The 12,891-nt window shown below is 39.4% G+C and overlaps 1 protein-coding gene across 1 annotated transcript; it reads right to left on the reverse strand.

Moving 5' to 3' along the window:
* Nucleotides 1-5,465: 5,465 nt before the first annotated feature.
* LOC110509833 (isotocin-neurophysin IT 1) lies at nt 5,466-12,295 on the reverse strand. The gene is made up of 4 exons (XM_021590966.3): nt 12,192-12,295; nt 11,854-11,981; nt 8,771-8,975; nt 5,466-8,393 (listed from the first exon to the last, which is right to left on the reverse strand). Coding segments are annotated over exons 1-4 (480 nt in total). The 5' UTR covers nt 12,193-12,295; the 3' UTR covers nt 5,466-8,247.
* Nucleotides 12,296-12,891: the final 596 nt, after the last annotated feature.

Below are 12,891 nucleotides of genomic sequence, written 5' to 3' on the forward strand. Positions count from 1 at the left end.
AACTCTCCTTCCAGACTAATATCAAAAATCTCCAATCGAAAATCAAATCTAGAATCGGCTTTCTATTTCACAACAAAGCCTCCTTCACTCACACCGCCAAACTTACCCTAGTAAAACTGACTATCCTACCGATCCTCGACTTCGGCGATGTCATCTACAAAATGGCTTTCAATACTCTACTCAGCAAACTGGATGCAGTTTACCACAGTGCCATCCGCTTTGTTACTAAAGCACCTTATACCACCCACCACTGCGACCTGTGTGCTCTAGTCGGCTGGCCCTCGCTACATATTCGTCGCCAGACCCACTGGCCATCCAGGTCATCTACAAGTCCATGCTAGGTAAAGCTCCGCCTTATCTCAGTTCACTTGTCACGATGGCAACACCCACCCGTAGCACACGTTCAGCAGGTGTATCTCACTGATCATCCCTAAAGCCAACACCTCATTTGGCCGCCTTTCCTTCCAGTTCTCTGCTGCCTGTGACTGGAACGAATTGCAAAAATCATTGAAGTTGGAGACTTATCTCCCTCACCTACTTTAAACATCTGCAATCTGAGCAGCTAACCGATCGCTGCAGCTGTACATAGTCCATCGGTAAATAGCCCACCCAATTTACCTACCTCATCCCCATATTGTACTTATCTGCTCTTTTGCACACCTGCACATGACCATCTGATCATTTATCACTCCAGTGTTAATCTGCTAAAATTGTAATTATTCGCCTTCCTCCTCATGCCTTTTGCACACAATGTACATAGACTCCTTTTTTTACTGTGTTATTGACTTGTTTATTGTTTACTCCATGTGTAACTCTGTGTTGCTGTCTGTTCACACTGCTATGCTTTATCTTGGCCAGGTCGCAGTTGTAAATGAGAACTTGTTCTCAACTAGCCTACCTGGTTAAATAAAGGTGAAATAAAAATAAATAAATAAAGGAATTGTGAACAACTGAGTTTAAATGTATTTGGCTAATGTGTATGTAAACTTCCGACTTCAACAGTATATAGATAATCCGTTTTATTCATTTTGGTGGTTCAAAGGATCCAGTCAGTGGTAGGGTTGGGGCTGGGGTGTATATTCCAGAAGTCAATGTTAGAGTACTTAAGAGGTTAACTGACTGTGTCCGTGGATTCGGCCGAGTTAATGGCCATGATCATAGGTTTGAGATGGGCGAAGGAAGTGAAACCCCTGAGTGGTGATCTGCTTTGATTCGGCTACAGTGTTGAGTAGTGTGAAGACGGGCAGGTCGGATAGGGGAGACTTGTTTGTGGACTTAATGGTGCTGTTAATCGGATGGGAAAAGATGGGAGTGGTGATAAGCTTTTGGACTTCCTGACGGGCCGACCCTAAATGGTGAGGGTAGGCAACATCACCACCACCACGCTGACCCTTAACACAGGGGTGTGTGCTTAGTCCCCTCCTGTACTCCCTGCTCACCTACAACTGGCTACTCCAACACCATTATCAAGTTTGCTGACGACATGACGGTGGTAGGCCTAATCACCAGCGACGATGAGTCAGCCTACAGGGAGGAGGTCAGTGACCTGGTAGTGGTGCCGCAGCAACAATCTCTGTCAATGTCAGCAAGACCAAGGAGCTGATCGTGGACTAATGGAAACTGGGGGCGAGCACTCTCCCTCAGAAGGTTGAAAAAGTTTGTAATGGGCCCTCACATCCTGAAAAGGTTCTACAGCTGTACCATTGAGAGCATATTGAGTGGCTGCATCACTTCTTGGTATGGCAATAGCATCGTCCTCGATCTCATGGTGCTACAGAGGGTTGTGCGGAGGGCCCAGTACATCACTGAGGCCGAACTCCCTGCCATCCAGGCCCTCTATATCAGGCAGTGTAAAAAGAAGGCCCGGAAAATCGTTAAAGACTCCAACCACACAAGCCATAGACTGTTTTCTCTGCTGCCGCATGGCAAGAGTTTCCGGTGACACTAACAAGCTCTTGAACAGCTTCTATCCCCAAGCACTACGACTGATAAATAGCTAACAAAATAGTTCCACGGCTGAGTTGACCTTGCATTTATATTGACCTTTTATTTCAATATTGCACCGTCTCCATGCACAATCACAGGGCCCTACACACACAAACACTCACTCCATCATCATTTGCTCCATACATTTACATTGACTCTACAAACCCACACACCCACTCACATGCAAACTGCTACTACTCTGTTTATCTTATATCCTGTTACCCCTATTTATATCTACCTCCATCACTCCAGTATCCCTGCACAAGTAAATATGGTATTGGATCTGACTTTTTAAATATTTCCTGTATATAGTATGCTTACTTACTTACTTTATTGTGTATTTCCTATTTCCTATTCTTATTTCTTGTGCTTTTTTCTGGTAATACATTTGTGCCAGCCCCTCCCTGCTCTGTCTGCTGGGTTTTGCTGTGCTTACCCTCTGCAGGAGATTGGTGATTGAATAATTTTGCACGCCCAATTTTTCAGTTTTTGATTTGTTAAAAAAGTTTGAAATATCCAATAAATGTCGTTCCACCTCATGATTGTGTCCCACTTGTTGTTGATTCTTCACAAAAAAATACAGTTTTATATATTTATGTTTGAAGCCTGAAATGTGGCAAAAGGTCGCAAAGTTCAAGGGGGCCGAATACTTTCGCAAGGCACTGTACATACTGCTTTACTAATTTCATATGTATAAACTGTATTCTATTCTACTGTAATTTAGTCAATGTCACTCCGACATTGCTCCTCCTAATATTTATATATTTCTTAATTCCATTCTTTTACTTTTAGATTTGTGTGTATTGTTGTTAATTGTTAGATTCGACTGCACTGTTGGAGCTAGGAACACAAGCATTTCGCGACACCCGCAATAACATCTGCTAAATATGTGTATGTGACCAATAAGATTTTATTTGATGTTTTGGAATATTTGTATTCTGTACATGCTTCCTTCTTATCACTCTGTCATTTAGGTTAGTATATTGTGGAGTAATTACAATGTTGTAGATCCATCCCCAGTTTTCTCCAATCACAGCCATTAAACTCTGTATGTCACGCCCTGACCTTAGAGCTTTTTATGTCTCTATTTTGGTTTGGTCAGGGTGTGATTTGGGTGGCCATTCTATGTTTCTTTTTCTATGTTTTTTTTATTTCTTTGTTTTGGCCTGGTATGGTTCTCAATCAGGGACAGCTGTCTATCGTTGTCTCTGATTGGGAACCATACTTAGGTAGCTTTTTCCCACATGGTTTTTGTGGGTAGTTAATTTATGTTGAGTGTTTTCACCTTACAGGACTGTTTCGGTTATGCTCTTGTTTATTTTTGTTATAGTGTTCAGTTTTAATAAAACAAGCATGAACACTTATCACGAAGCGCTTTGGTCCGATGATTCCTCTTCTTCAGACGACAAAGACCGTTACACTGTAACTGTTTTAAAGGGACCATTGGCCTAATAGTGAAATCTCTGAGCTGTTTCCTTCCTCCCCGGCAACTGAGTTAGAAAGGACGCCTGTATCTTTGTAGTGACTGAGTGTATTGATACACCATCCAAAGTGTAATTAATAACTTCACCATGCTCAAAAGGATGTTCAATGTCAGCTTTTGGTTTTACAATTGTTGCCTTTCTTTGCAAGGCATTGGAAAACCTCCCTGGTCTTTGTGGTTGAATCTAGAGTAAAGTGATTGAAATGCACTGCTCAACTGAGGGACCTTAAAATGATCTGTATGTGTGAGGTACAGAGATGAGGTAGTCATTAAAAAATCATGTTAAACGTTATTATTGTACACAGTGAATCCATGCAACTTATTATGTGACTTGTTTACTCCTGAACTTATTTAGGCTTGCCATAACAAAGGGGTTGAATTCTTATTGACTCAAGACATTTCAGCTTTTAATTTTTAATGAATTTGTAAAAATGTCTAAAAACATAATTCCACGTTGACATTATGGGGTATTGTGTGTAGGCCCAGTGATCCAAAATCTCAATGTAATCCATTCAGTCAACAGGTCTCCTGTAATGATGCAGCTGGCACACTTCCTCTATGCCTACCTTCATGTAGGCGGGCTGAAGCAGGCAGAGACAAGGGCACCCATACTCGTCTTGGAGATGATAGTGCCCACAGGAGGGGCTGGAAATATCGCCGGTGAGAAGTGTGACCATGCAACAGTGTTTTTTTACCCCAATATGTTCCCCTTTTTTGATTGATAGTTTACCATATTCCTTAGCTCACATTACTTATTTAGGCCGTTGGGAAGAACATTTCTAAAAGAAACTAAGCCATTTGAGAGTGTTGGAAGATAGCTCATGTTTTTCTCAGATTTTCCTTAATCTCTCCTCATTCTTTGTCCGTCTCTCTGTCCCCTCTCTCAGCGGGCAGCATTGTGAATCAGATAGGGATACCGCTGCACCTCGTTGCCATGACAAACGCTAATGGGGGTAGTCCGTCATTGTAAATAAGAATTTGTTCTAAACTGACTTGCCTTGTTGAATAAAGGTTCAATAAAAAATGAAAATTAATAATTTACAAAAATGAGTGGTGACTTTTCCATGGCAACTAATGTCATGCAGACCTTGGCCCAGGCTACAGACATTCAGGTGCTATGCATGATGGCTCGCCACTTTAAGGTTTAAGAAGTGTGTGTATGCCATGGCTAACACTGTGCTCTCTCCCCAGCACCCCTATAAAATGGAGCTTGTGTTCTGGCTGCTTTCTGGTAGAGATGGAGCCCTGGTAAAGGGCATGTGGGAGGAGTTTCTGCACTCTCACAGACACACTCTGCCTGAAGCTCTCAACAAACACATAGATAGGTGCCCAATACCATTGGTTGTTTAATGCACAATACAGTAGTATATTGACACATCAAGTGGTTTGTGATGATGTGAATTGAGGCTCAATTGGTAGTGTGTGACACTTGCAATGCTAGGGTTGTGGGTTCGATTCCCACGGGGGACCAGTACAAAAAGTTGCTCTGGATAAGTGCATCTACTAAACTGTTTTGTACAGATAATTATCAGACTCCAGTTACAAATGCTGGTAAACACTCCAATACATTTTGTTGAATTTTTTTCACAAATGTAGTGCACTGGGCCTATACTAGTTCTGTATTAGTGGACCAATACAGACGTCTTCAGCACAAGCAAAAAAAAACATCTTCATCCCCACCCCCAATAACAAAATCACAGCACCCCCAATAACAAAATCACAGCACCCCCAAACTACTTTCCGCGGCTATGGCATTGCAGTTCAGGCACTCTAAAAAGAAAAGGTTCCTTGAGTATCCTTTAGGGGTTCTTCAAATTGAAAATGTGGGGGAACCCCTATAAGTTATTTGAAGAACCCTTTAAAAGGGTTCTTCAAAGAACCCCTTTTAATGGATCCTCAGAACCTTTGAAGAACCTTTTGGGGTTCATTTTTGAACTATCCCCCTCCCCTAATAATAATTATTATTATGCTTAACAATAACAACAACAACACACTATTTTAGTTATCAGTGTTTATTATGATTTTAGTGGCAAAGCAGAATAAAAAATTGAAATATTAGGTAAACTCCAAGCAGAGCCTCAAGTCCAATGGGTATATCCTCTGGTGTGTTGATGTTAATGTGTTGATGTTCTCCGTATCCATAGCCAGAATGATTTTGCAGTGCATGGTGATCGAGCAGGTTTCCTGTTTTATTCATCAGAGGTGTAGGGAGGGTGAAGTCTGTGAATCCCCAAAATATTAATTTTTCAGATGATAAAACGTGCACAGGAGAGAATTCATACCTTGGATTTTGAGGTGAATGTGAATGAAAAAAAAAACTGTTTTGATAATGGTTTTCATAAACATATCTTGTCCATAATGTAGAGGCCTATGGGATATTCATTGAAGAGGTCAGGGAGGAGGATGGTTAATGTGATCAGCATAACATACCAATTGACATACTTTTGTATGTCAATTGCAGACACAAAAGTGAGCAGTTCAGTCATCTGCACCCAATACAGCCAGCCTTCAACATATTCTTATAGCCCACATAGTCTCTTACCTCTTTGTTGGTTGATATCCATTGAATTGTGTCCATTTTCTGATTTAAAAAGATTGGCACAAAAATGAAAATATAGATGGTATCATCATAAAACAATATCAATTTAGTTCATGCAAGGGACAAACCTTACCATAAATTGAGGAGATCTTGCACCAAACGTATCAAAGTTTGATAAGCCTGCACCTGCTGTCTTATCAAACTTTGTGGATCTTAGAAGAATCCTTGTTGAACCCCTAATTGTTAGTGTGTGGTTTGTGTCATGTTCCTGGCACCTGCTACCATACCCCGTTCGAAGGTACTTCAATATTTTGTTTTGCCCATTCATCCTCTGAATGACACACATTCACAATACATGTCTCTATGGTCTCAAAGCTTAAAAATCCTTCTTTAACCTGTCTCCTCCCCTTCATCTACACTGATTGAAGTGGATTTAACATCAATAAGGGATCATAGCTAGTTACATAGTTACATCAATAAGGGATCATAGCTAGTTACATAGTTACGTCAATAAGGGATCATAGTTTTCACCTGGATTTACCTGGTCAGTCTATGTCATGGAAAGAGCAGGTGTTCATAATGTTTTGTACACTCAGTGTATATTACAGTATGATTGTTTATTGTATATGTTTTATCTGAATTTAGATCAAATTGTGTGATTGTCAATTAAATGTGAAATCCTTTTGCAATCAAACCTCTGCAGTTTATTGCATGACTATCAATGTTGACTATAAAAGGTGTGGAGGCAATTGTCAAAGACCGAGGCCTGTACTCTGGAGCGGGATCGATTTGGAGGTGGAGGGTCCGTCATGGTCTGGGGCGGTGTGTCACAGCATCATTGGACTGAGCTTTTTGTCATTGCAGGCAATCTCAACGCTGTGTGTTACAGGGAAGACATCCTCCTCCCTCATTTGTTACCCTTCCGGCAGGCTCATCCTGACATGACCCTCCAGCATGACAATGCCACCAGCCATACTGCTTGTTCTGTACGTGATTTCCTGCAAGACAGGAATGTCAGTGTTCTGCCACGGCCAGCAAAGAGCCTGGATCTCAATCCCATTGAGCACGTCTGGGACCTATTGGATCGGAGGGTGAGGGCTAGGGCCATTCCCCCCAGAAATGTCCGGGAACTTGCAGGTGCCTTGGTGGAAGAGTGGGGTAACATCTCACAGCAAGAACTGGCAAATCTGGTGCAGTCCATGAGGAGGAGATGCACTGCAGTACTTAATGCAGCTGGTGGCCACACCAGATACTGACTGTCACTTTTGATTTTGACCCCTCCTTTGTACAGGGACACATTATTCCATTTCTGTTAGTCACATGTCTGTGAAACTTGTTCAGTTTGTCTCAGTTGTTGAATCTTGTTATGTTCATACAAATATTTCCACATGTTAAGTTTGCTGAAAATAAACGCAGTTGACAGTGAGAGGACGTTTCTTTTTTTGCTGAGTTTATGTTGAGTGGTCCTCCCACTACAACAAGGGAAACCATGCAGTTTATTAGGCTACAGATTAAATAAATGATGATGAACTTCACAGGGTGGTGAATGTGCAATGTGATGAGCTTGATGCACCTTTACAATAAATATTGAGGGTCTTATTCTGGTGAGATGATGATCGATGCTTGGCTGCTGTTTGACAAATTAAAAATATATCGCTCTTATCCATGGTAATCTCATATTGTAGGTAGCCTACCCACACTGTATCTGTGAGCTATTGGCTAGAGTGCATGTGCCAAGACCAGGGTGGGCACATTTGCAATATTACACAACAGTTTTTGTAACAAAACCATCAGTAGTTGAAAATGCGATGGAAACCCATTTAACTTGAATTTTTAATTCGGCACATAGGAATTTATTGTCAAAGGTTATTTTTGTGTGCACTATGTCATCACGCACAGCTTTTTATCCAGAAAAAAGTTTGCTTGATGGAAAAATCTCTGGTGGGAAAATATGCATATTGATTTATGCAGATTTGAGAATAATCACGTAAAAATTGGTCACAAATTGGATGGAAACCTAGCTCTTGACTATCCTGACAGTTGTTTTTGTACAGTAAGCTTTATTTGACTCTTGAAGCACAAGCAATTACACAAACAGTTACAAGCAAAACTAATCCTTTACATCTATGTCTGTCTTCTGTACAAAATGTATGTACATAGGTATGCCTCTGACATTGAGATGTGACAGATTTTTTACACTGTCTTTCAACTCAGGACTGCCACTGAATTAGAGGCTGTTTTATTTGTGGACTCTGTGGGGAGGGGTGTGGCTAATCATGTTCAGAAGCTTCATCAGCAGATCATGGCCATGGCTACTGCTCACTGATTGGCTTATGTATTCAGCTTCATCCTCCTCAGTACAGGATTGGTCAATACTACAACCCTCTAAAAGAGAAAAGACCAAAATAGACAATCTGTCACACAACTGTCATATTAAACTGAATCTGTATGAACTCACAACAAGTAATACATGTAAATAGTACATTATTACCATTGGCTAACACAACACCACATTTATTCCTAAACTCTTTAGTAATCGTGGAGCAAATAGTTTGGTTGCTGACAATGACAAAGTATTCAATACCACAAGAGCTTGGCACATGATATTAACAATTCAATTGTCTATTTAAATTGCCACAACCAGCAATCCATAGAAAAACAAACCCTACTGCATACAATGCGTTTTGCTCCTTTGCAGAATCATTCAGTGTGAACGGAAACATTTGCTATACATGAAAATAGGAGTATAGTCTTTGTCTTACCCACGTCACAGCAGATCCCCGGTGCAGCACAACGTCCCTCCTCAGAGCCACACACTCTTCCTCCGGCCTCACAGGGGGAGGGCAGGTAGTTCTCCTCCACGCAGCCAGCTGCTTCTGGCGAGCCCACGTAGCAGCCCATCCCCTCCCCACAGCAGATATTGGGGCCAAAGCAGCGACCCCTGTCCCCGGGGCCACATGACATGCACTGGAAAGATAATAGGAAAAAGAAAGTTATAGTTATATTGTTATTATAGAAACAAATGATATATTTATAGAACATTTAGTTTTTTCATAACAGTACAATACAATATACAGTATTGATAAACAAATACATTCTAAACCAGTTATAATTGTAAAAGATAAAGATACAAAAGCATTCATTAGAAACAGTTCAATTAATTACCATTTTAAAAGCTTCTATGAAAATGTAAATAAATCCAAATAAAAGAAGAGTTGGATGGATCTTATAGCTTTCCTAGACGCAACAACTATGAAGCAACTATCAGCAGACAAAAAAGAACCAAGTATGGATGGCTTTCCCATAGAATTCTATTAAACATTTTGGGGTAAAGTAGCCCCACTATTTACACAAATGACAACACACGTCACTCAATTCAGTACTTCCTAGTTCAATATCAAACAGTTATTTCAGTTATATTAAAACCAGGAAACTCTCTGTAGTGTCCCCTGCTGATTATAGACTCATAAGGTTAATAAATTGTGACAATAAAATTATACCAAAGCTTATAGGCAATATGATGGCAAAAGTCTTACAGACTTGATAATCAAACAGGGTTTATTAAAAAACCTCAAACAAATACAAGAACATGTTTCAGTTTAATACCATACGCAAACAAAAACAACAACATATAGATTTATCAATAATGGCTGTTGATGCCAAAAAGGCTTTCGACCGTCTTGAATGGCCTTTTCTATTCAAAACTTTTACATTTAATACAAATATTGTATAAATGTCTTATATCAAAAATATACACAAATAATGCATTATCTGATGAAATTGCTTTAGAAAGAGGCACAAGACAGGGATGCCCCCTCTCCTCTCTCATGTTTGCACTGGCAATTGAACCGCATGCAGAAAGAATTAGACAGGACCCAGTTAACGTAACAGGTATCAGTAATGGTAAACATGAATATAAACTAAACTTATTTGCAGATGATCTCCTGATATACCTGACCAATATTTAAAAGTCAATGCCCCCTTTGCTAAAAAATATTTTTCAGAATACTCAAATGTCAGGTTAGAAAATGAATGTGGAAAAAAATGAACAATGCCAAGAAAAATAATAACTCACGATCTACAGCAATGCCTTAAGTGGACCACAGAAAATATTAAATACTTTGTTTGCTTAATAAGTGACAACAAACAACACATTAATAAAGATAACTTATCGTGTAACTTTTTAAATGTTTTACTTTAGTTTATTTGGTAAATATTTTCTTAACTCTATTTCTTTAACTGCATTGTTGGTTAAGGGCTTGTAAACATTTCACGGTAAGGTCTACCTGTTGCATTTGGCGCATGTGACAAATTTAATTTAATTGGAACTTTATTCCATTATGAAAGCAACAATATGAAAGCAGATCTAATTAAATGTAATAATTTTCCCAGAAATCTCACAGGTAGAATAAACCTCTTAGAATGGAATGGCTGACAAAGTTTTTGTATTTATTTATGGTAACCCCACTGAAGACATTCTTTATAAAGGTATACTTGGTCATAACAGACTTCATATGGGCAAATACAATTCACAGAATAAACCGTTTTACATCTTCCTAAGTCTGACTGTGGTTTTAACCTTTCAGACTTGAAATTATATAAACTCACTACCCAAGGTTTTTACTTGTTAAATGCACTAAAGAGGAACAATGGATATGTATGGAAGATGTGCATGCTCATCCGCAGAATATTTTTACGTGTCTATTTTTAAAGGATAAAACTTAGAACATTAAGAACTACATAGTGAAGAACATTAACAATATGGAAGAAAATGAAAAGTATTTTACAAGAACCAATATCACTCCCTGAAAACACAACCTTATGGAACAATCCTTGGATAGCTTTTGAGACATCACCGATAATTTGGTCCACATTGAAAACTAAAGGCATAGAAACCGTGAATTAAAAAGTAATTTTGGACTGACCAATGTTGATAGTTTCAAATACATGCAACTTAAAAGTTACACATCACAAAATGTTGATTTTAAATATTTTGGACATCAGCGCAACCTTGAGGGAATCGTATTTGAGTCCAACAAGAATGGTTCATATGATTGGGAAGATATACAAAACCTTGCAGAGAGCATATCCAACTGACAATCTCTTAGAAAACCAAGACAAAAGTGTATGCTTAATCCAGTATAAACGTATGTATAGAATGTATTATACAAGAGACAAAATGATCAATTCTACAGCACAACGGCAGAGTCATGTCTCAAGTGCAAAACTAATAATGACTCAATAATCCATTCTTTCTGGGAATGCTATAAAGTCTGGAAATTGTGGACGGAGTTGTCTGTCAGAAGTATTACAATGTAAAGATACTTTTAATCTGTCTGCATATTTCAAGACAGGTATATGGGATGTAGTGAGATACCCAATGGGCTGGACGATTCTCTTCTCATCACTCAATTTGAAAAGACGTATACTAAAAACTTGAAAGTCAATCAATCGGCACACAATGGAAAAAATTGAACGATTTATTATTTAAATGTTGAAATAGCCTAGGCGTCCGAGAAAAAACAAATTGGTACAATTTAAGGCCAAGTGGCAAACAATAATGCAGGCACTAGTGAGCATGCAGATCTGGGCAGATGAGCGTCATTATTTGTGTGTCTGTAAGTTTTTGTTCATATATATAAGAGTGTTTTTGTAGTCTAAAGAAAAGGGGGGAAAGGAGGGGGATATACAGTATTGACATGCAATAACCTTTGATTTGAACGTGCAATCTCAACCCTTCAAAGGAAAGATGCAAGCCTATATGTAGCCACGAATCTAACTCTATAACAGACACACTGTAATAATAGACAATAACAAAGAGGAACTGCTCAGAATTACTTGGTACCTTTCTGGATGGGAAAGCAAGGGCTGATCTCTTGCCTCCTATGGGGCAGTTGGAGATGTAGCAGGCAGTGCATACAGATAGCAGGAACAGCAGACAGAGGGCGGACACTGAGGTGCCAAACATAGCCACTGAGAAAGAAGGAAAAATTGATTTAAGTTGATGCTACTTGTCTCAGGATAGAGATAAGATGGTATTATCAATCATAGACAGTTTATTGCTGCAATAATTATTGCAAAGTCTGTTACAGAAACATGTTTTTTCTTTTTTTTAAGATTAAGTCGTTTTAAGATTGTCAGAGAAAATACAAACACTGTATGAGATACAGAAGACACACTTACTGTGTTGAGGTTGAGGCTTTGGTGAGGATGATCTGCGAATTTGTCGATGGTTGATCTTGGTAAAGGTTGATTGTCTTTGTTCATGTTCCTTGCCAAAAGGTACCCTTTTATACCTCTTGCTCCGTCTCTTAGGCTGTGACATGGCCTCAAAACCACCAATTAAGTCCAATCAAGACGTTATTCCTAATTGTGTGACCTGATTAGTAAATGGAATGGACATTGAGATGGACAAGAAAAGGGCATATCAGGCGTGACCATGCATAAGAGGTATGGGGGGTCTGGTTAGGGGGGGGGGGGGGGGGAGACGAGCCCGAGCCCGAGTCAAGACTGAGACCAGAAAAAATGTGAATCCAGTTCAAGACCATGAATTTTGTCAAATCACCACCATAACAATTCAAAATGTCCAGGATTTCTGTGTTCATATTTCAGAACAACATATGAATTCTTTAGACATTCAGAATGGTGACAAAATGCATGCTGAGGGAAAACAGAGCCACTATACAAAGTATTACTAACCCAAACACAGTGGGGAACAATGAGGGCCCTCTACACCTCTAAGGATTAATAAAATAATAACAATAATAATTGTTTGTGGACTTTTTGTGTTTTACAAAAAGTGCACTCTCCTATTACTGTTGCTGTCAGTATTACTGTTGCTGTCCTGACGAAGTTGTCACACACTAGGTCCAATAGGTTCGCC

The sequence above is a fragment of the Oncorhynchus mykiss genome, chromosome 29 (genome assembly GCF_057628025.1).
Source record: "Oncorhynchus mykiss isolate SJ-2025 chromosome 29, ASM5762802v1, whole genome shotgun sequence".
Taxonomy (NCBI): Eukaryota; Metazoa; Chordata; class Actinopteri; order Salmoniformes; family Salmonidae; genus Oncorhynchus; species Oncorhynchus mykiss.